General features: G+C 45.5%; 1 protein-coding gene across 1 annotated transcript in view; it reads left to right on the forward strand.

Moving 5' to 3' along the window:
- The first annotated feature begins 7274 nt into the window (after positions 1 to 7274).
- The window catches only part of LOC147015450 (uncharacterized), a 44869-nt gene continuing 26891 nt past the window's right edge, over positions 7275 to 25252 (forward strand). Inside the window, exons 1-5 of the mRNA XM_085849109.1 lie at positions 7275 to 7855; positions 11142 to 11302; positions 22359 to 23925; positions 24329 to 24398; positions 25078 to 25222. Coding sequence (XP_085705235.1) covers positions 7697 to 7855; positions 11142 to 11302; positions 22359 to 23925; positions 24329 to 24398; positions 25078 to 25222 — 2102 coding nt within the window. The 5' untranslated portion in view covers positions 7275 to 7696. The remainder of the gene's footprint in view (positions 7856 to 11141; positions 11303 to 22358; positions 23926 to 24328; positions 24399 to 25077; positions 25223 to 25252) is intronic.

Below are 25252 nucleotides of genomic sequence, written 5' to 3' on the forward strand. Positions count from 1 at the left end.
GTTCCACCTTCTGAAACCTGCATATGGAGATACCAACCAACAACAAACACACACACGTCGCAATAATCTCGCAACCTCTTCGTGGTGAAACTAAAAATGCTGTAGATGATATGATACTGTTATGAATCTGGAAGCCATTTGCACACAAACAGACAGCAGTCCCTAAGTTCAGTTATTTCAATAAGTATGTGTATAGTTAGAATGACTGACTGAATCAGTCATTCATCCCCTGTGTTCATCCCCTGTGTCTAAAGGGAATTTAATGTGTGCGCTGTGGGTTTATTTTTTTCGTTAGGTTTTTATCAATGACGACAACAACAACAGCGGACCGTCGCCTCGCTCCACCATCACCATTATGCATGTGGCCTGAGGTGAGTTGGTAGGTGGAGCTACAATCGCCTCAGCTCCGACTCCACCCCAGAAAGGTGGGAGTTGCCCCGCCTACCGTGGGCCTGTCCAATGAGGGACGGCCAGCGAATCGCGCAATGCCACCATCCAATCAGGAGGCGAGGGCGAGAAAAGAAATCCCTCGGACTTCAAGAGAGGCGGAGTGATCGGCGCGTTCTCTCTGGCTGTGCGCATCTGCCTCGCTGGTATGGCCTGATCAAGGAACCTGTTTCGGGCTCGATCGCTGGTCGGCTCGTCATCTCTCACTCGTCCGCCTTCGTGCTGGCTGGCGTCCGGCGCTCTTTCCCTCGTCCCTGGTGCTTGGTGCTGCGTTGTGGCGGTGGGTTCGAGTCCCGCCACCGGACAAGCTCGACCAGACTGCACGAGGCGGACAGGTGCAAGCGTAGGCCCCGGTCCCCCAGCTGAACTATCCTCCTCAGCGGCCGGACTAAATAAAGACCATTGAGATCCATTTCTTTTGCGGTGCGTGTGTGTGTCTGAGTGGGCCCTGTCCTTAAGTAGAATTGCTTAAGCGTTTTCTTTTTATCGTACATTATTTGCATTTCTTTTATTCGGATAACGCTGCTCTGTGTCTCCCTCCCTTAAAAATAAACCCCCAATTGTTAAATGTTCCAGTTCGTTGCCTGTCGTTTCTACAATTGACCCAGCACGGTGCGGGCTTGAGAAATAGTGAGGCCGTTGGTACCGTAAGTTGTCATTGGGTCTGATGGACTCTGGCAATTCCGCTCAGTTACACTGGACTGAGGTCGCGAGAGCGCCCCTGTTCGACAGAGTCCGTTGGTGTCCAGAGAATTGGCGATCACCGTCTTTTAGTGACCTGTGACCTTTCGGAGTTGTCCGAGAGTCACGAGCTAAATTCCGGGTGTTCGGTGAGAGACAGCTCTACTGCTCCACGTCGTGGTCGTTTATCGCCACTGGACCCCGGCCCACAAAAATACTCCAGCCAGAAGCTACTGAACGCTGAATTGTCATTGGCCAATACATTGCGCCGCGTCGGCGATTATCAGAGGCTTCCGCACACGACACGGTGATGTTCGATTGCTGCCAATAACTCGTCGTAAATATTGAACATGTTCAATTTTTTGGCTTGTAGCCGATGCACCTGAAAAAACAAGTTGACGACGATCATCAATTGCCGAACATTACACGTTCTCAAAAGCTGTCATTGACAATCTTGTTGCATTGCGTTGGCTGGTGTGTGGCAGCCATTAAAATGAACGTTAGAAATTTCACCTCCCCCAGGGATTGAGGCGAATTGTCCACTGGGGCAAAGAGAATGGAGAGCAGTGCGGCAAGAGTGCTTGAAGAGTGGTCAGAGAGAACAGCCCGGCAAGGGAGATAGCATGAAGAGCGGCAAGAGAGCTGGAAGGGCGAAGACACAAGAAAGTGAATAGCACGTGCAAAAGCTCTAATTCCTGGCTCTGACTCCAACAGGCTGTCAGCTCCACTCCCTCCTGATCCTCCTGAGCTACCCCTTTTATCACCTCTGCCATGGCTTTGCCTACAATGCCTGAGTATCCCTCCTCCCAGACAGGCTGTGCCACTCATGTGGTACATAGTTACCACCGCATTGCTATCACAGAGGCTGACTGGTGTCCTCGCACTTCTTGATCCATCTCAGGCTATGGGGAAAGTCTTAAAAGGTGCACACGGGATGCAAACACGTCAATAATCCCCTCTTGTACCACCCCATCCTTACCCTGCCTGGCTGCCTTGCCTGGTTCACAGGAAGAACAAAAACAAAAGATGGTATTCATAGACGACTTTCCCCACACAGTCTTGAAAAGGACTTGGTGTGAGCCAACTTTTCTGGTGGCAAATTTGTAATTTTAAATTCGAATCAAATGGATGACCAAATAAAATATGTACTGCATTAGAGTCATCAGAAAGAACCTGAACAAGGAAAAAACAAAGATGAGGTCATCAGGAGGAACCTGGATAGGACTCGGGTTTCAACTGCCACTCCTCCACCTTCAAACCCATCCAAACGCAGCCAAGTGAGCCTTATTCCAAAAAATAAAAAAGAATGCAGATTCCAAAAAAATTTAAGAATTCTGGCTGCCAGACCATGCGTCTGATCAGGTTGAAATTTATAACATACGTGTATTCTCCACCATTACGAGATCATAATTTCGAAGTTTCACAATGATCGATACAGCGGTTCACGAGAGAAAATTTTAAAATATATATTCCTTCAATCCAATGTGGCTACCAAACCATGTGACCTATCAATTATTCATGAACACCCTGGTATCCCCAAGGCTGTGGGAATGTGTGTGTGAAGTTTCCCCTCGATCTGTCAAGCCGTTCTGCAGAAGACGGTTTTTAAAGGTTTTCGGGTAAGTCCAATGTCGCTTGCAAACCATGTGACCAATGACATCATAAATGGGAACTTTTTGTTCCTCATGGATAGGTGGTTGTACCTCGAAAGTTTATCCTCAATCTGTTCAGCCGTTTCAGAGATTTTTGAAGTTTTTTTTAAAAAAAAACAATGGCTGCCAGAACCACATGACCGATGGTGTTTTACATTTTTTTCTGTTGACCAAATTATTCCTGGATGACCCTCAAAAATTTTTCATGTTGAACGGATATAGTGTTCTACGTATACAATTATGACGTCATCACAAAGGCACCGATGACATCATTAAAAAAAAATCACTTATTCAGCACAAGGAACGCTTGACGTGCAGAGTTTCAATTTTTTCCATGGAGCGGTTTCGGAGAAAGAGGTCCAACGTTCCTCCTTTTATCCCAACATGGCAGCCACACCATGTGACCTATGACCGAATAATTATCATTTCAACATTTTACATGAGTATTTGCACCTATGGTGAAAATTCGTGTCAATCCGACAATCGGTTCCAGAGAAAATGGAATAACAAAATGCACATACGTACGCATGTATGGGACCGATCACTTTACCCCGCTTTTCGCTTCACGATCATGGGCGAGCTGGTCTTTATGACTGGATGGCACCAATATAAACACTTCAAAGAGGCAGTCCTTCATTGGTCATCATCACCATAATAATTCATTATGTGTTTATCCATATGTTATGGAATATATTCTGTTGGAAGGTGGATTCTACCAAAACCATTTTGCAATCTTGGAAGGGGTGGACTCCATGGCCCTGGGAGTAATTGGTCTGCAGTCAGGAAGCCAAAGCACAGGGTCTTCACCTTTCCCAGCAAAGACAAGTTGGTGGACTTGTCGGCCTCTGCAACTTTAATCTCTTCTGCAATAAACTTTAAATCCCCAGCCCTCTCCTATCCCATGTTCTGCCAGTGACTTATTTTTGTTACCCTCTCAAAGTCGAGGCTTTCTACTCACTACCACTCCCTTGACCCCATTTTCTCTCATCTATGGAATTGCCTCGCTCACTCAGTCTCGTCCTATTTTCCACTTTAGTTGTTTTTGAGTTGATGGTGCATTAAAGGGAAACTGTCTTGTTCCCAGTGCTTGCATACATTGGCATTGTGCAAGCACTGTGTTGACACATCCTTCATTTATTACTACATGCTCGGAGTGAGGCCGAGCCATGATGCACTGGCACAAATATGTTTTTTTGTTTTGCTACTCTGGGTTCTTTAACATCCATGACCTAAATGCAGATAGGTCAGCTGGATTTATGTTCTGATTTATGTTATGATTTTTATAACTTACGTGACCTCGTGACCTCGTCCCTGACCTTGAACCCAGACAAAAGTTATATTGTTGTGCAACACTCATCGACCTCGACCCACATACTAAGTTTCATCAAGATCGGAAAGAAAAATTGACGGACGTACGTACGGACGGACATTTGGTCCGGCTTTATGAGGTCATCTCAGTAGAGATGACCTTATAAAGACCTTATAAAGATGACCTTGCCCGGCACTGAGAGCAGCGTCACCCCTCGGGAGTTGTTGCAGTCCTGGCGATCACCCTTCCCTTTCCAAAGAGGAACAACAAGGCCCCTCTTCCAGTCAGTTGGGATGATGCCTGTGTTCCAGGCAGAACACAGAACTGCAAGCAACGAATCTGGAGCAGCATTTCCACCAGCCTTGAGAAGTTCAGCATGGATGCCACAGATCCCAGGAGCTTCACCCCATTTCAACTGGTTCACCACAGCCTGTACTTCCACAAAAGAAGGTGGATCACATTTGATTGGATGGTCAGCAATAGCGATGGCAACACCCCTGACATCCAACTCAATAGCTGGTGAATCAGCCTGGTACAGCCGCTCAAAGTAACCGTCCCAGTGTGCCTTCACTTCGGACTCCTCTGCTCTAATTGCAGTACACCAAGGGATGGGCTTGAAGGAACGCAATGTGCGAATTCCCGTCAGCAGGACGAGAATCACTTGACCACAGGTGATACTCTACCCCCTCACAGATTCCTCGCACATTGGCCTCCCCTCAGCGTACGTACAGTTTTACGCTTCAGTTTCCCTGAATACCTCTGCTCTGCTATTCAGCCTGGCCCTGCAACTCTGGTTAATGGTGGCCAGTATCCCTTGAGAGACAAAATTCTTCTTCACCTGACGATGAGATCCAAGACATCCACTGGCAGCATCAAGGACGGTGATCTTGAAGGCACTTCACAACTCTTCAGGATTCCCCAAAGCACCTCAACCCTCCAAATCCCCACTCAGCCTGTTCGGAGACGCCTCAGCTTCCCTCTCATCCTTGAGCCTGCCAAAATCCAACCAAGGCTGAGATAATACCATTCTCCTGGATTTAAGCTGAAACTTCAGAGTTGCTACAACAAGCCTGTGGTCAGCATTGAGAAACTGAGCACTCCGGTCGTCCCTGCAGTTCGGGACCATCCTTCAGTGACGATCAACGAGCATATGGTCAATCTCGTTTGCCAAACCACCAGCGTTGGAATACCAAATCCAGCGATGAGCCTGTGGGTGCTGAAACCATGAATCAGCCACTTGAAGTCCATGACCTCTTGCAAAGTCAAGGAATTTTGTGCTATTCTGGTTAACAGTTCCAGACTCATGGGGACTAACAAAAAATGTCTCATAACCATCGCTTTCAGTTGCAGTTGATGCATTGAAATCCCCAAGACTCGAAGAGTATCTCGCCTCGGGCACTGATCAACCACAGACTCGAGCGTGGCATAGAATGCATCCTTCATGGTGAGATCACTCGCCCCAGTCGGAGCATATACAGAGACAATGGAAATGACACTCAAGGAGTGACGAATCGTTAGTCTCATAATATGCTCATTAACCGGTGTTACCTCAATTCTCATGGGAGTCAACTTAATGGACATAAATTCAGCAACTCCTTGGGCTTGGAAACCATCAGAATGACCAGACTAATAGTAGGTGCAACCACCCAACATGATGTTTCCGCAATCCGGTCTCTGAACCTCAGAGTGTGCTGCAATACCGATGTTCAAACGCTTGACCTCAGATGATAACAGACAGGTGATCATCCTCTCTTCGGGATAGGACATTCCAGGCACCCACCCGAAGGGACCGTCTCAGGTTAACACAAGGAGATCGCTGTCTAGTGGACGACACCTCAGCACCACCCCGACACACACCACCACAATCTGACCCGGTAATGTTACCCCATGGTTTCCCTCCTGTCAAAGATTGGGAATCCCGAAGGCTTTGCCCCAATCCAGTCATCCGGTGAGTTTCTCCGATGGAGGACAGCGACACAGGAGGTAATCCCACGGAGTGGATCGTCACATTTCTTGTCTTCTCTCTCAGATTGGGCAAGATTTCTTCTCTTCAGATTGGATTCCTTACATTCCCTTCATCGTTCGTTTCCGCTCTCTCTCCTCACACCACAAGTAAGTACACACACTTTTATTTAATACACACTGTGGTTTGACTCGATCTCTTCCTTCACACGTCAAGCAATCAAGACATGAAGTTCACTGACAGAACCTCAAACTTGCTCCCTCTCAAGGAGATCCCTCATCCCACAACCCTCAACCATTCACCCCATCAGAAACCTTCATGATGGCGATCACGTGACCGGACGATGTTTAGTCAGCATTGACCTGAGAGGAATCGGTTCTGTTGATTTCCCCAAGATCGTTCTTGTTCACCTCAAACCCGCCCAATGCTCGCTCACCTTGAGCGGTGACAAGTGGGGTCCGACTCGAACGACAACCAGAAGCCGTGACTGAGAGGACTCACTTGAGAAACTCGAATGGGCGGGGCAAGGGAGGCGGAACATCAATCTGCGCGCAGGCCCCGCCCAATGACGGAGGCGGAACATCAATCTGTGAGCAGGCCCCGCCCAATGACGGAGGGGGAATGTTCATCTGCGCGCAGGCCCCGCCCAATGACGGAGGCGGAACATCAATCTGCGCGCAGGCCCCGCCCAATGACGGAGGGGGAACATCAATCTGCGCGCAGGCCCCGCCCAATGACGGAGGGGGAACATCAATCTGCGCGCAGGCCCCGCCCAAATTTTCTCGAAGATTTTGAATTTACGTGAACAATGTTGAGGAAATCTCAATATGAACAAAAACAAAATTAATCCTTCTTCAACATCACGTGATTTGTCATAACATACAATAACATCCGGTTCAATCAAAGGTCATCACGTTCATTTCAGATGTTAATGTCACGATGATGTTTTCAAGGATTCAACAACAGCCAAATATTAACTGTTTATTACAGATGAAAACAAATACGTCATAACGTGGGAAGAAGGATGTGCCGACAACTCACGACTCGACCCACGTCCGCCATTCTGACCCAGCCCACCAGATTCCTCCCACATCTGACGTCACATCCTGTGACGTATTTATGTATTGTATATTTACATTGTACATTGTATATTTACATAATAACAGTCAAAATTACCGATAACAACACAGGAAGTGAATCCATGTCGTTCACACATTATTTATTAAAATACACAGTTTGGTGTTAAAATCAATTCTTCATCGAGATTTCGTGAGTGTGACGTGTGAGTGTTAATTATGGTTTTGTTTTCCAAGATAAAATGTGTTTATTTCATTTATCACTCGTTTTGGGATTCAAATGATATTATGTGTGTGATGTTAAAACCGAATGTGACAGTTGATCTGTCGATGACGTCACAGCCATTTGTCAACATCCGGGATCTCAATATTTGGCATGACGTCACTGATCATATTCCGTCCATATAACTTTTTGGGATATCGTGCCATATATCGTTTTTACCCCATCCCTGAATTGTGAAGAATCGGTGAAAAATTAAAATAAATTCTCCTCTCTGTATCTGGAACCGATCAATTCGTCGTCGTCAAACACCGAACCTCAACGTCACAGAGGTTGTGTGACGTCACAATGATCATTCCAACGTTCGGGAACAGACAAGGTGGAGAGGTGATGGATGTGAAGCGTCAGTTGGAGGATCGAGCATCGACGAACAGGACAGAGATGTGGATTGTTACGGTGATCTTGGTGTTGTTCGTCCTTGGTGGGACATGGCGACCTCCGCTGCAGGTAAGTGGGGATTGTAAGGGATGGTGGAGTCGGGAAGGGACACAACACGGAAGGAGTGAGTTTATCAGGAGTTTGTGTGGTTTGATGTTAGAGAGAACAGGGGGTGTATTGTGAGTTTGTAACATGAGCAAGTTGTTCGTGTCCGCACGGGATTCCACACACAGTACGGATGGAGGAGGGAAAAATACAAATGGCGTCTTGTATCATAGAGTCGGGAAGTTGTTACAATTCACATTTATTATGGGCCGGGGGCCAGTAGGACCTCCCTTGCACCCCCTCCCCCCCACCCCGACCCCTCCTCCCACACCCCCCCCGCCCTGATACCAGTGTTCATATTTGTCCCACATCTCAGAAAAATAACTCATTTTCACTCTGCTTTATCTGTTTCCATGGCAACCAATCAAAAATAGACGAATCTCACAAAGATCGGCAAAATGTCAACATCTCTGTCAAATATAAACATAAAATCACAAAGTTGGTGTCAAATTAAAGTTTATACATTTACGTATTAAAATATATTTTGTTTATGCAAATTAGCCTATTTGCATGTAAATTCAATTTGACGAAAACACAAGAATTCCCACAAAAATGCAAGAATTCCCATTTTCTTTACTTGTAATTACCACATGTCAGTTTTTTGTCAAAAAATCGTAACTTTAGTGTTACCACATACAAGACAGGTTGGCAAAAAATATATTAAAATATTTTTGAATTTTTTTAAGTTGGCTAATTAGCATAAAATACAAAGCACAATGAATCATTCGAAAATCATGCAAAATCAGATTAATCAATAGAATGAATTACCTGGGCCTGATGTACATAACTGTGACTTATGATGTCTGTTGGTGTTTGAGGGAAACACAACTATTTTCTGTTTGAGTAAAAGTAGTGGAAATGATTTTAAATGCATTGATGTTTTCATTCGGATCCGCCATTATGGAAATTCTCATTTTCGTAAATATCTCAACTTCTGGTTCATGGACATTTGTAAATAAGGAATCTACACATGTTTGGAGGGTCAAGGAATAACGTGAACATATTTCCTTTGTTGTCAGAGATGGAGAATAATGTTTGGATAGCTTAATTACATGCAAAAATGGAAACAGCTTTATACAGCAGAGTGAAAATGAGTTATTTTTCTGGGAACATCTTTTTTCTGATACGTGGGAAATACACGTTGGTACTTTTCAAGTGGGATAAATAGGATACATTTGTAATTTTACAGGGAAACTGTAAAGGACATTTTCTGTTTTCTTCTGTGAGTTTGATTCCAATGTTATCGGATCCGAAGATTAAAAACTGTCGTCCTTGTGCACCACAACCAGGATATTCAGAGACCAAATTAAGTTGGCTGCCTTGTTCAGTGGCACTTTTTTGTGTAAGTCTATGATTCCTGGAGTAGCCTTTAAAAAGAGTAGTCCATTGTGTGTTGGTGCCCAGATTAAATCCCATATTTAATCTTCCTTGTCTGCCCTTTAAACGGTTGTGATACCTCATTGCCATGAGGATGTGATGAGGAATATAAAGAGAGTTTGTATTTGGTTGGAAACTGCAGGTTTCGGGATAAGTTTCCCCATTAGGTAAAGTTGGAATTTGTCGCTTCAAGGCAAAAGTTCCTTCATGGTCGTGTAGATGGAGGAATCATCATGGTCGTGTAGATGGAGGAACCTTCATGGTCGTGTTGATGGAGGAATCTTCATGGTCGTGTAGATGGAGGAACCTTCATGGTCGTGTTGATGGAGGAATCTTCATGGTCGTGTTGATGGAGGAATCTTCATGGTCGTGTTGATGGAGGAATCTTCATGGTCGTGTTGATGGAGGAATCTTCATGGTCGTGTTGATGGAGGAATCTTCATGGTCGTGTTGATGGAGGAATCTTCATGGTCGTGTTGATGGAGGAATCTTCATGGTCGTGTTGATGGAGGAATCTTCATGGTCGTGTTGATGGAGGAATCTTCATGGTCGTGTAGATGGAGGAATCTTCATGGTCGTGTAGATGGAGGAATCTTCATGGTCGTGTAGATGGAGGAATCTTCATGGTCGTGTAGATGGAGGAATCTTCATGGTCGTGTTGATGGAGGAATCTTCATGGTCGTGTATATGGAGGAATCTTCATGGTCGTGTAGATGGAGGAATCTTCATGGTCGTGTCGATGGAGGAATCTTCATGGTCGTGTAGATGGAGGAATCTTCATGGTCGTGTAGATGGAGGAATCTTCATGGTCGTGTAGATGGAGGAATCTTCATGGTCGTGAAGCTGGAGGAATCTTCATGGTCGTGGAGATGGAGGAATCTTCATGGTCGTGTAGATGGAGGAATCTTCATGGTCGTGTAAATGGAGGAATCTTCATGGTCGTGTAAATGGAGGAATCTTCATGGTCGTGTTGATGGAGGAATCTTCATGGAATGCTTTTCTCGTTGGTGGACATTAAAGATCCCAAGGTGTTTCTTGCAAAGACTCGACGAGTTATCGCCAGCATTCTGAACAAATCACAAATTGCTTCCCAAACTCTCTTGTTAAACTGTGCTTGACAAGCATGGTCATGAAACCAATATACCCAGTGTGAGTTCAACACCTTCATCCTGCAGAGGATTGAAAACAGGCTGATGATGATGATGATGATGATGATGATGATGATGATGATGATGATGATGATGATGATGATGATGATGATGATGATGATGATGATGATGATGATGATGATGATGATGACAGCTGGAAAATATAACCTCCTTTCACCTTCAGTGAAAGCTGTTCACGATTTTGGGTGATCTTGACCTTTGCCGTTTGATCAAAAAAAAAACATTTAATTCTGCTTCTACCTTTTAATTGGTGAACCAATTCAGTAACCCAATATGCTAATTCTTAAAATTTCAGATCAATTGCATGAAAATTAGTGATTTTATGTGATGCTGAACTTTGACCTTTTGACCAAAACATTAATTTATTTTCTCCATATTCTCATGAGAAAGTTATGCTGAAAATTTAATGACAAAGCTCAAATGGTAAATTGGAATTTCAGGTGAATTGCATTAAATTGATGATTTTCGGTGAATTTGACCTTTTGACCTTTTCACAAAATTATTTTATTTTTTCTTCTCCATATTCTAATATTCTAATAATAAAGCTTTCTTGAAAATTTGATTTAAAAATTTCAAATTGTAACAAAGTTACGGACCGGACGCACGCACGCACACACACGTGATTGCAAAACCCCACCTTCCACTGCGTGAGGGACGGGTTAATAAACTTTTCTCCTCTCCCTGCCCTTTTTCCATGTCCATAGATTTTCGAGAAAAAAGCTGTGGAGGAATCAGTGGTCTCCAAACTTCGTGACGTCGTGTTCGTCACAATTGGCATCTTTTTATTTGTCATCGTAACATCATTTAAACCATCTTCCTGGTTCAATCGACAGAGGAGGCACAATAAAAAGCTCCACATTCACTGGTAAGGAAGACAAGTGACGTTTTCATCAATGTGATCCTTGCTTCATCCATAAGGGCAGTAAATGTAGAAATGGTCTGTGGAGTCGAAAGGATCGTGCTCGAGGGGGGGGGAGGGGGTCCTAAGGGTTTTGGTTGTCTTCGGAGTCTGAAAGTTTTTTGGGTGGGTGGTGGGTCTTCAAGGTCATGAGGAGTCTCAAGCACATGAAGGATTTCAACATATCTTTGAGTTCTCAAGGTCCTTGGGGATCTTAGGGGTCTTTGAGAGTACAAAGGGGTCTTTAGGTGTCAAGGGGTTTAAAGGTAGCGAGGGGTTTGGAACATGCATGCATGGCTCCTATTATGCAGTGGCCTGCCTGAGCTTATTTCTTGATGCTTTCAAATCAAACTTAATATGTCATCTTCACAAACTATTCCGAAGTGATAAAACTAAAAAATGCAGATAAAATGTGAATAAGTCAGATTAACAGAGAAAACTATAAAGGCATTCGGTGGAGCTCATACCTCCGCAAGGCTGATTAGTTTATGTTTTGTATCCCACTGATAGGCCAGATCTGGATTCGGACCTCAACTAAAATTTAATTGGCTTCTTCTTATCACATTACCAACTCATCCACCAAATTTTGGCCGAATCCGTGCATAATTTTTTGAAATATCACTCTTGTACATCGGTTTTGCCTGATGATTCAACAGTGAAGAATCACTTAAAAATACTCTGATCTGGATCCGGATTAAATCTTCACCAAAATCGAAATGAATACTTCCTCGTTACATACCAAACCTCTCCACCAAGTTTCGTCCAAATTCATCCACAACTTTTTGAGATAACCTTCTATCCGTCGTTTTTGGCCAATCACTCAATGGCGAAGAATCACTTGGAAAACTATTGCATCCAGATCCGGATTGGGATCATCACCAAAATCTAATCATATTGTCCGGATCGCATACCCAAGCTCTCCAACAAATTTCGTCCAAATCCGTCAACAACTTTTTGAGATATTTTGTTCATAAACAAACAAACAGATGGGGGTGAAAACATAACCTCCATCCACCTTTGTTGGCATGGGTAATCAGATGATTCTCAGTTGCATAAGCATTCAACCCCTTTGCCCAATTAACCCTAAATCACTTCAGGAGAAAATTATTGGTTTGAAAGGTTTCAAAATAAGTGCACAGTAATAGGTTTCATGTGTATGTCATCAGTGATTTAACTAAAAAATTAAACTCCTTCACTTATCTCAGGAGTTTTAACGTGCAACTCACTTGGTCAACCAACAAGGCAAACATGAGGATTTATATATGGGGTACTGAGGGGTCTCAGCAGTCTAAAGGGTCCAAAGGTTTCAAAAGTACCTTCCAATAGTACTTGTAATAGACGCAGTCATGGTCCAACTTACATTTAAACATGACATGTTGAAAGTATTTAATCACGTGGGTGAGTCGGTGGACATGCACTTGCTCCATACTAATGGGTGGACGATAAATAACTGACACATTTATATTTCATTTTGAAATAGAAATTTAATAGAAAATGAGAATATTTCATGTATATTGTTACGTTTGAGGGGGGGGGGAATGCATTCAAAGGGTAATTAGGATGTTTAATTAGGTATGCCATGCTGTTCGAGTTTACCAGGATCTCGATGTAATAAGTAGCAATTCAGTGGTGATAAGTTGTCTCGTAAATGTTCATTTCTTCAAGGGGGAAATGATAAATGTCACGTAATTAGATAGGGACACGGGATAGGGTAAGTGTGTCTGCGTAAACCCCTTTTGGTATTCTCTAAAGACTGGCCGTGACGTCACAGGACAGTGCAGCGGATGGCTCCGCCCCGTGATCACGATTGGCGGAAGGCGATGGCGGTGGGCCAATAAACGGCTCGATTGGGAGTGACGAGGACGAAGGATAAAAAGGTTCTGTTCGGGGTCGAAAAGGAAGAGGAAGAAGATCACAACCAAAAAGATCGTGGTTTTTTTGGTGTGGTTCCGTGTAGCGGCAGAGAGCGTCCTTGTTGTTGTGCTGAGTCGATAGTGTTCTTCATCGTGTCCTGGAGCCTTGCCGAGCCTCGTGCCTCACCTTGGTTGGCTCTGGGGTTCTGCTGACTCGGAGTACGGGCCCAACGGCGATGGACCTGCCTCCCTCTCCTCTGTGCCCGCAACTTGCGCCAGAACTGGTTCCCTGGCAGCTGTGAGCGGACTTTGGGCCAAGACCAGGAGGTCAACAGCACCACGGTTTCTCCTGCCCCCTGACGAGAGCAAGGCCAGCTCTCGTCCGACGCCGATCCAGGGACAGTTAAGGCCCACAAATTCCCTCACGGTCCAGCCTCACCGGGGACCAGAAATAGCTACGTTTTGTGTGTGTGCTTGGCACCTAGAGGGATTGAGAACTGTATATTCATTGGAATTGTCTGTGTTTTTCCCCCACGCCCGATCCCACACCATCCTGGCCGATCCCGGATCCCTCTTCTTGCCGAGTCTTGTTATTTCTGGTAATAATAAAAACAAATAAACATCATCAACTCAGTGAAAAGTGACTGTGCCACCTTCCTCGTCCTGTTTGCGGTAGAGCGATTAGAACCGCCATGTTTGGGTTGCAATAAATAAACCGCCTCCATCGTTTCGGCTCATTCTACGTTGGCGGGACTGTTCAAGTCCTGTGGACATCACATTGGTGTCAGGTGTTGGATGTTCGAACCCCTCTAAATTATATACCAGGATTGAAAAATCTCGCCACGAATTGAATCAAAATCCCTACAGGCACAGCGCCGTGGAAAATTCTTAAGGGGATTTTTCAAATTTAAATTAATTGGCGGCAACGGACTTCTGCACCATGGCGGATGTGCAGATGTTTTGAGGAGGAAGGCCACGTGTCTGGCAGCGAGTCGGGAAGAGGGAGAGACGGGGGTAGGTTGGAACCTCCCTCATTCCGAGTGTGGACCGTGCTTCATCGCCTGTAACGGGGCCGGCAGTGCCGGAAACTGGTGCGATGACGATCCAGACACTGTTGGAACGTTCAATTGGGACATGATGGTACAAATGGCAAATCAATTCCGTGACAGAGGGCAGAAATGACGGCACAAATGGAAAATCAATTCGTGACAATAGAGGGCAGTGAAATGACGTGCACAAATGGAAAATCAATTCGTGACACAGAGGGCAGAAATGATGGCACAGAGGGCAGAAATGACGGCACAAATGGAAAATCAATTCGTGACACAGAGGGCAGAAATGACAGATCAATTGTGTGTAATGGGGTGCAGTTGGGTGCACGGATTGATTTAATGAGGATGAATTGGGGGAAAAGATGGAGAAAATGAAAACTGAGAGGCAGGAGGTGGATGTTAATTTGGGAGAAATACAAAGTAAATTCGAGGATAGATTGGAGGAAACAAAGGTAGAAATTACATTGAGGGGGGAAAATATACTGAAAAAATTGGTAGATAAAATTGATGCAACGAACATCTGCTGATAAAGTGGATGAAAGCCTGGAACGTCATCATGCCTGTGGATGCTCTCATGCAGCTGCAAGTTGAAGAAAGTGGGGAGAGCTGAGGAAGCAAGGGATGAATTTGGTGGAGGAGGTAAAAGGATTGGAGGCTCGTTTTGGACGAACAAGATACCATGAGCCAAGATGGTCTTGGATAAAGGCCTGGTAGAGCTGCTTTTGTGCGGAGTGTCCGGGTTGGTTGAGGAGCAGCTGGCAAACTCCACGACGGAGCCTTGGAGGAGGTTGTGCGGGCTCAGAAGATCCTGCGGGAAGAGGTGAATCGGTCCATTCAACGTTTGGAACAGGAGGCAAAATTGACCCATGAGACCCTCACCACAAAACATCTTTGGCCACAGTGGGCTCCGGAATTGGATACGCAGCCACAAGGGTGTTTGATCCCTGGCTGATTCGACAAGGGAGAACTGGAGAAGCGTGGGCCACCATAAAAGTGATCCCCCCTGTAAATTTCTGACGGGTCAGGGAGCGTTGAAGCTTTTCTGACGCAATTTGAGTGCATTTCTGACCAAGCGGGTGGAATGAGCAGGAACGTACAGGGAATTTGGTGGCAACGTTATGGGACCAGCCGCAGACGTGTTAAACGTGATCGCAGCGGAGGGGAGCTGTTGACCAGCTCCCACATTTGCGAGGCGTGAGCCGTTTGGTTTGGGTTCGCGGCAAACTGTGATCTGGTGCGGGCTCAGCTCCAGCACCGCAGATTAAAGCTGGGTGCAGACAGTGCAGGAGCTGGCACAGGACATTTACCAACTGACCAGGATCGCGTATCGGGACCTTAAGCAGTGGAGGAAGGACAGACTGGCACTCGAGAAATTTTAGCTGCTCTCCCCTGACCCTGAGGTCCGAGCGCTAGTGGAGCAGGATCCCACCCACTGTTCACCGAGCTGCCGAGTGCGCGAAGCCAGGCTGGCCTCGTGGAGTCGGGCGGGTCGGGTTCCAGAGAGGCCATCGGTGACGATCCGCCAGGCGGAGATCCAGGATCAGGGAGGGGGGCTGGGAGAAATTGGCATTACCCAAATGTTTCAGGAAATTTGCCAGAAACTGTCAAGTTTGATAAAGGGTAATCCGGTAGTTAGTGTACTAAAGCGGCGGGGTCCAGCCCAGCCAATAGAGCAATTCGATTATGGCCGAGGGGTCCGGAACCGGAAGAGACATTACACCGATACTCACGGGGGCCTTTTATGGGAGTTGTTTCCGGTGCAAGGTGAAAGAGGACACATGCACGATATTGCCGGTACCCGGCGATGGAGGGACCCTCCAATAGACTTTCATGCCCGGAGAGGATGAATCCTCCTGCTCAACCGCCAGGTCTATCCGAGACGCCCTTTCATTGGTCCGGTCCCGAAGTCACTGCCTTTGGGGGTCGGGAAATCAGATTAGGCTGAGCATATAGGGCCATGCTCGGCTGCTGAGAAAGTGTAAGGAAGTGCCTCCTTTGGTAAAAAAAAAGAAAAAAAAGAAAAGAATTGTGGTAAAATTGGCATGGGTTTGTAAGTTCTGCTGGGTTTTAGAGTGACAATAGGAACAATGGGTAATTGGTAACAGCGGGCACGAGTGGCTGTCCAATGGCTGGTGCATGGATTGGATGAGGAAAAGTGCTGTGTGAGTTGTTTTAAGTTAAGAAGTGAAATGTATGGTGCACACATTGATTTTTTATTGGACATGGTGTGGTAACAAGGAAGGTCATGGTCGGCGAAGTGTTAGAAATGCAGGTGTCACATGTAAGGCCGATGGGGTGGGGGAGTCATGTGGGTTTTGTGGGTGGGGATGATGTGCTTGTCCACAGGGATTGCTGAAGCACACGGTGAGCGTGAATTGCGACCCCCTTCAAGGAGATTCACCACCTGGTGGCTAATGGTGACAGTGTCTGGAGGCAACTGGGAGAGGGTCTGGTTGGGCGACCAAGGCGGGTAGGACCTTGGCGACCCAGGAAGGCCAGAGGAGCCAGTGAGACCCCTTCCAGAGTGTTGTACGGGATTAGAGCTGATGGCTACCAGGGGGGAGGGAATCAAAGGGAGCAGGGCGGAGAAACGTCCGGGTTGGACTAAAGCTTACCTGTGGGCATGGTTGCACGTGAGATGCCCCCATCATCTTGTGGTAACCCACCCCACGGCCACGACGGGATTCAGCCTGCATGATTAAAATGAGGACCATGACCTAGAAATGTGATGATGACCATGGTTTGAGTGTTGTGAAGATGTGTGAGTCCCACTCGATCCCGCACAACTTGACATGTGCAGCAAGGGCATGATGTCCGCATAATTTTAGCAAGCAAATTGAAAATTGGCTCCCCAGGTAACGCTGGGTCTATTAGCATCCACTGGGGAGGCGGTCAAGTGTAAATATCCTGTGAATAGTGTCGTTAAGGCTTAGAGTAGGAATGTAAGTATAAGTGTTGTGTTTTTGTGGAACCTTTGTTTCCTCCCCAGATCACTGGAAGAGTGCTGGGCAAGAGCGATGATCTAGAAGCATGGAGTGCAACTTTCGCTCAGTGCTCTCATGAAATAAAATAAAATAAAATAAAAACGAATGATTGTTTAGGCGAGGATAAGGCCATAGCGGGTAGTACATTAAGCAGGATAGGTAAGTTAGCTGCGACTGCCGCCCATTGCCCTCCTACTTTATTTCGTTAGGTTAATTAGGTGTGAGTCAGTAAGTGTTAAGGCTGGTACGGTAGCACCTGTGATATACCTTGCAGGAGCTATGGGTACCAGAGAGGAGGGGCAGTGTTACGTTTGAGGGGGGTATGCATTCAAAGGGTAATTGTGATGTTTTAATTAGGTATGCCATGCTGTTCGAGTTTCTACTACAGGGATCTCGATGTAATAAGTAGCACCAGTGGTGATAAGTTGTTCAGTAAATGCTCATTTCTTCAAGGGGAAATGATAAATGTCACGTAATTAGATAGGGACACGGAATAGGAAAAGTGTGTCTGCGTAAACCTCTTTGGTATTCTCTGAAGACTGGCCGTGACATCACAGGACAGTGTAGCGGATGGCTCCGCCTCTGATCACGATTGGCGGAAGGCGATGGCGGTGGGGCCAATAAACGGCCTGATTGGGAGTGACGAGGACGAAGGATAAAAAGGTTCTGTTCGGGGTCGAAAAAAGAAGAGGAAGAAGATCACAACCAAAAAGATCGTGGTTTTTGCGTGGTCTGCAGAAGTGCAGCAGAGAGCCCTTAGTTGTTGTGCTGAGTCGATCGTGTTCTTCATCGTGTCCTGGAGTTTTGCCGAGCCTCGTGCCTCACCTTTGCTGGCTCTGGGGTTCTGCTGACTTCCGGGAGTACGGGTCGAACGGCGGGCGGACCTTCTGCCTCCCTCTCCTGCTCGCAACTTGCGCCAGAACTGGTTCTCTGGGGCTGTGAGCGGACTGGGCCAAGACCAGGAGGTCGACAGCGCCACGGTTTCTCCTGCCCCCTGACGAGAGCAAGGCCAGCTCATCCGACACCGATCCTGTGGACAGCTGCGTCCACACCACGGTCCAGCCTGACCACCAGAAATAGCTACGTTGTGTGTGTGTGTGTGTGTGTGTGTGTGTGTGTGTGTGTGTGTGTGTGTGTGTGTGTGTGTGTGTGTGTGTGTGTGTGTGTGTGTGTGTGTGTGTGTGTGTGTGTGTGTGTGTGTGCGCTTGGCGCCGCCTTAGAGGGATTGAGAACTGTATATTCATTGAATTGTCTGTGTTTTTCCCCACGCCTGATCCCACACCATCCCGTCGACCGCCCCGATCCCTCTTCTTGCCGAGTCTTGTTATTTCTGGTAATAATAAAAACAAATAAACATCATCAACTCAGTGAAAAGTGACTCGTGCCACCTTCCTCGTCCCGTTTGCGGTAGAGCGATTAGAACCGCCATGTTTGGGTAAATAACCGCCATAACCGCCATAAATAAATAAACCGCCTCCATCGTTTCGGCTCATTCTACGTTGGCGGGACTGTTCAAGTCCCGTGGACGTCACAATATTAAAACAAAACAGCCCTTCCAGGGTAATACTTCAGCTTATTATTACTCCTTGATCTTCAAAATAACACCCTTAAAGTGACCACCATTTTCCTGTATGTCTTGACGCACACGAACAGCAATGTTTTGCATCATTTTCCTGAAGGTTTCAAGTGGAATAAAGGTTCGTTCCTCTTCAATTTGCTTCCATAAGTCTTGAATAGTCCTTGCTCTTGTCTGGTAGGCAGTTGATTTAAGGTACCTCCACAAGAAGAAATCAAGCGCTGTTAAATCCAGACTTCTGGCTGGCCATGGAACATCTCCAGATCATGAAATGAGATGATCGAGGAAAAGGTCCTTCAGGAATGACATTGATGCACAAGCAGAATGAGCAGTTGCCCCACCTTGTTGGAACCAGGTTTAACCATCAAATCCCAAGTTCCTTAGTTTTGGAGCAAGAAAGTATCTTATCATTTCTTTGTCGCTCAAGTATCACCGCAACAGTTGCTCCATTGGCAGCTGAAAAATAATATGGCCCAATGACTCCAGCACAAGAAATGCCGCACCACACTGTGACACGTTTGCCATGTAAAGGTTGTTGGTGGAACTGCTCAGGATCTTCTTCCACCCCGAATCGAGTGTTCTGCTTGTTAACAAAACCTGGAAGCTCAAAATTAGCTTCATCTGACATGATTATTTATTTCAATAAACCTGCATCTTCCTCGAACATCTGATGAAATGTGCCACACAATTACATCCTTCTTTGTCAATCATCTTAACTCAGTTCTTGAACCATTTGAACCTGGTCGGGAAACCTCTGCAAATTATCCTTCATCATGGTCCAAAGGGATGTTCTCTTTCTGTCCAACGCCTGTGATTGTTTTCTTATCAAACGGCGAGGACTATGCTGAACCCATCTCGTCTTCATTTTCCCACCCTTCTTCCCTCCCATGGTACACTGAAGCTTGTGGTGAGGCAGTTGTCCTGAAACAAATTGCCTTCACCTCATGGAAGGCAAATACAACTGAGGGCAATCTCAGTTCCTTCCACAAAGCTCGGAAAAAGTGTGTCTACCCTGAAGAAAGCCATGAAGCAACAATTTTCCAACCTTAAGTCTGAACTCACAAACCTGTCTCCCTCCTCCAAATCCTGGTGACATCTCATCACGTCTGTTTCTGGTGGATGATCCCCCGCCACCCCCTCCCTAACCTCAGAGATGCACAGCTGACACTGCACATGAAAAGGCTGAATGCTTAAACTCTGTGTTTGCTTCGAAATCTTGTGTACCAAACACATCGCTTTCTGTACTCACCTTACCCAGTCGCATCCAGCTGTTCCGGGACTTTGTGTCCTTTTCTCATGAAAAGGTGGACAGCTTGCTGTCAAACCTCGACTCAGATTCTTCAACCGGTCCAGACGGCATCAGCCCGATTGTCCAAAAAAACCTCCTCTGCTGCTCTTACTCACCTTCTCTCTGTTCTATTCACCCTCTCATTTGCTCAAGGTCATCTGCCATCTGCTTGGAAATCAGCAAACATCACTGCCCTGTATAAAAAGGTGCAAAAACAGATCCCTCCCAATCATCATCAAGGTTATAGAATCCATCATCGCTTCTAACATTAAATCCTTCCTCTTCTCCAATGGCCTGATTTCCAATCACAAAATTAAATTCAGACCAGGTCACTCCACCCTGGACTTGCTGCTTCTGCTTTCCCAAAAATGGATGGAGGCCCTCAATGCCAGACATGAGATCAGAGCCATCTCTTAGACATATCGTGTGCTTTTGATACGGTCTGGCATCCTGCCCTGCTCAACAAACTCTCTTCCTATGGTATCCACGGCAATCTCCACTCATGGCTCGCAGACTTCCTCTCCTGAAGCAGTCAACGTATGGCCCTCAATTTAATTCTCTCATCCCCTTTTCCTGTCCAGGCTGGAGTTCTTCAAGGCAGTCTTCTGGGCCCAGTGCTTTTTCTGGTTTTCATCAATGATCTCTCCAACTCTGAAAAATCCTATTTATCTCTTTGCTGATGACTCCACCATCTGCTGTACCATGTCATCAATCAGACCGGCAAGCAGCAGCCTCTTCACTCTGCAAATCTGGATAAAATCACACGCTGGTCCAACACGTGGAACATGCCTTTCAATACTTACAAATTTCACACTCAACATCACTCCAAAAGGACCATCTGGAACCACCCACCCTCCCTCCCCATCTACTTTCTCAACAATCCTCTTGAAGAAGTCCTTTATTTAAAGTTTTTGGTCTCACTATCTGCCATGATCTTTCCTGGGAAAGCAACATCTCCAAGCTGGCCTCCAAAGCCAGTCGCCGATTGGGCATCCTCCATCGTGCAAAGTCCGTCATTGGCATACCTGACCTCCTGACCATGTACAAAGCTTTCATCCTCCACAGTCTGATGGAGTACTTCTCTTCCCTCTGGGCTGGTGCTCCCACCTCTCACCTTTCTCAGCTGTTTCACACTGTGGAAACCAAGGCATTTCGGATCATTGGTATCTCCCATGATGAGGCTGAGTCTTTGGGTCTCTCATTCTCACACCAGAGGCAGGTCTTCTCCAGTCTCCTCTCCGACCTCCCCCCTGGATCTGTCTGCTTTCTGCACCGCCCATATTACTGCAGGGAGCTCATGGTCCACCAGCAACCCCCTTCTGGGAAAACTACCAAAATCACGAATCACTGCTCACCTTCTTTCTTTTATTCCTCTTTTTTTCCAGCTTTAGAGCAAACTCCCACACACTCATGAATCCCACTCTTCCCTCCAGGTTTTAAAAACAGCTGTTCACCACCATCTCTTATCTTGCCCTATCCAAAACCACGATCTTGTCCATGATCTTTTCATGATCCCCGTTAATCCACCCAAGCCTCCCTCCTTCAAATTCCCTGCCTTCCTTCCTGAAAGTCCCTGTAGTCATGTAAGATGTTCAGTAATGAAGTCATGTATGATGTACAGTAATGAAGTCATGTACAGTAATGTATTTTTTCATCAAGCGATTTTCAACAATCATCAATGATACATGACTTCATGACTGTGCATCATACATCTTGTTTACCCCGTGTACCCCGCTCCATCCCTCTCCCTTCCACAGATCTCCTCATATCTCTGTTTCCCACTGTTTTGTGCTTCCTCTCCCGTCCCTCTTGTCTCCTGGTCACTTTGTTATATGTTCTGTGTGTGAGCTCTTCTCTGAGCCTTTACATTGCATAATAAATAAATAAATAAATAACAAGCTTCAAACACAAATGTAATGTTGTTCGGTGATCGAACCCTTATGGGTCGACAAGTGTGCGTACGTCAAAGCCACACTGTCAGCCCAGGTCGTATCTTCATGCACTGTAAAACAAACTGCGATTCCATGTTGTATTTATACATTTAAAAGGTATCTCGTTTGGTGTTATGCTTTTCTTCTGGTTCAATGTTGAGCTTTTCCTGCATGCAGAGCTTTTAAAACACAGTGTGGGAAGCGGCCGCCGGATATGGGAGACAGCCGAACGTGTAACCATACAAACACACACAAACAGACACCACACTTCACATTATGTAATAGATACTGTGCTTCATTTTAGCTCGAACTGACAAGTATTGTGTTTGTTTCTTGCAGTTTTGGATGTGGCCGGAGACATTTAAAGAACATGGGGAAGAAAGAGCAGCCGTTGCTCGAGGAAGTTCCAAAAAACAAAGCCGTGGAGATGCAGAATGTGAAGGAACAGGAGGATGAAAGAACAAAGTTGTGGCTGAGAGAGCATGAAAAACTACAGGAAAGGGGTGAAAAGTTGCACCAAAAAGAGGAAGAACTGAAGGAAAGAGAACTCCTCATTCAGCTTGGAGAGCAAACAGTTCAGGGAAAAGTTGTGCAACAAAAATATGAGGAAGAGGAATGGAAAAAAGAGAAGGAAATGCAGAAAGAAATAGAGGAAGAACAGCAGAGGAAAAGCAAGGAAGAGGAACTGAGGAAAAAAGATGAGGAGGAGCAAATGGAAAAACATGATGAAGAGAAAAAGAAAAAAAACTCTTCAGAGTGGAGACGAATAGAAGAGGAAGTTCGGAGAGAACTCGAAGAATTTGAAAAATGGAGGGAATCGGTGTATCAGGAGCATGCACGTAGACACCTTGAGATCGAACAAAAAGAGCAAGAGGTGTTAAAGAGTGAGCATGTGGTGGAGAAATTACAGAAAGGGATTTCTGAACTCGAGGAAATGGAGTGGGAAAAACGGGCACGATTCGAAAAAAGGAAGGTGTTAAAAGAAGGGGAAATAAAACATCGAGAGATTGAGACGTGCCAACAAGAGAAGGAGATGAGAGAACGAGAAAAGGATGTTGAGGAAATGGCGAGAGTGATGTACCAACGAGAAGAGGAGGAGCGGAGGGAACAAGAGAGATTTTTGGAGAGAAAAAAAATAAAAGAGGAAGATTTTTTCCTTCGAGAGAAAGAGGCACATCAGCTGGAGCAGGGGATTAATAAGAGGGAAAACGATGTGCGCACACGGGAATACGAGGTGTGGAAAAGTGAGGAAAGGGAGGAAACACGACGAGAGCAGGAAGTACAGAGACGAGTCGAATGTGAAAAGCAGAAACAACTCGAACAAGAAAAGAATCGAGGAGTTGAACGGGAAAAAGAGTCGGCAATGGATCAAGAACTCGAGAAACCCTTTCAGAAATCCGACGAGACCAAAAAGGAGGGGAAAGCGAGTCTTGATGTGGAGGACACAGAACATGTGGAAAAACTTGCTGATGGGAAAGTGCATCAACAGCAAAAACAGAATGAGACTTCCCAAGAGTGGTCTCAGAAATGGAATGACAAGCAACGGCTGAAGCAGCAACAGAAACAGTTGTTCAAAAAGCAAATGAAGAAACAAAGCAAGGCAGCAGAGAAAAGTGTTTGGGTTGAAAGGAAACCCCACGGTGTTCACGGGACGCAGCAACAACAGAATCCTCGCCATGATCACGGGCTGCAACAACAGCAACAACATACACAGCACATTGTTGAAGAGTTGCAGCAACAACAGAAGCCTCCCCGTGATAATGAAGCAAAACAACAGCAACAACAGCCACAGCATGTTGTTCAAGGGTTCCAGCAGGAACAAAAACCTTGCGCTGATCAAGGGCTGAAACATCAGCAGAAGCAGCAAGGTGTTGAGGGGCCACACCATATTCAGGACCTTCAACAGGTAAACATCCATCAGTACTTTGTCGATGAAGGGGTGAACATTCTGGGTACAAACACAGCTATCCTCAAGATGAAGACCTGAAGTTGAAATAGATTTTAGCATTTAGTCTTTTATAAACATTGCTGGAAATACTTCCTTTGATGAAGAAGAATATCATTGATTGTGAAGATAATTGTAATTATAATTTTAGTGGGAAAGGTAACTTATTGCTGCGGTCATCCCCATGCAGGATAGATCGCAATAATTTTAACTCCCTTGATTGGATGAGATCAAATAATTCACCTTTTCATTGGTTACCTGTTCTATCAGTGCATTTCCTTCTGTGCCACATCCTGAACAAGTTATCAAACTGATGAACACAAAAATATATTTAATCTTTCATATTTTTATTGTTTTTCCAAAGACCCCTCAGAAGAGGGGCCCGTTCCCTCCACCACCACCCAAGTACAAGAAACCATCTTACCGGCTGGAACGTAAGTTACCAAGATCTTGCCTTACATTACAAAATATTCCAAACTTTATCTAAATTACATGTTCTTCACCTCCATCGTGTCCCATTTGGTCTGTGCTTCAAAAGTGTTGAGAACAAATGAATATATTGTTTCACTGGAAGCCAGACAAGCACCAAACAATTATTCCAATCAGTGGAAGTCTGGAATGAGTGTTAACATATCCATAAAGAAATCGTTGTGAACACCAAGATGTTCATTAAAATTAATTGTTTGAAAAATCAAATCTTTACAATCCCACCTTCAATCATCGACGGGTGACTCGAGCTGCCTCCCACGAAGCAGTCCATCCTGGTTCGCTTCGACGTCATCAGATGAGGTTTTGTTATTTCAGTTTGTGCAGTAAGTGGGGATTTGTGGGCTCTGTATGAAGCACAGAAATGATGGACCAAATTGCCTCAATTCCCTTGTTCGGTGACACAGTGGGATTTGGTGATGAAGAAAATCAAGATGTGAAAGTGGAGGGGAAGGTGAAATAAAACATGAACTGAAATGCACAAAATGAGGGAGACGGAGAAGCACAGAGAGATCGAGAGAGAGATATTCATTCCAGGATTGTGTTGGAAGGCAGAATAATGATGGAGATTATGATGACAATGCTCTTGAGTGATTTTGACTTCCTTTTGTTGATGTTTGTGTGCAGAGGAAGAAGTCCTCGTGATGCCCGCTGGAGAGGAGGATGCCATGTTTGGGAGTGACTCTCTCATCACTCCATCATATAAGCTCTCCAGAAATGCAAAAAGATACACCAGGCTCATGCAGATGGCCGATTCAAAATTTTTCAACTGAACGGTGTCCAGAACTAAGGTACGATAAAC

This window comes from Eptatretus burgeri, chromosome 12 (genome assembly GCF_056783735.1).
Source record: "Eptatretus burgeri isolate ZD-2024b chromosome 12, Ebu_testis_v1, whole genome shotgun sequence".
NCBI classification, from domain to species: domain Eukaryota; kingdom Metazoa; phylum Chordata; class Myxini; order Myxiniformes; family Myxinidae; genus Eptatretus; species Eptatretus burgeri.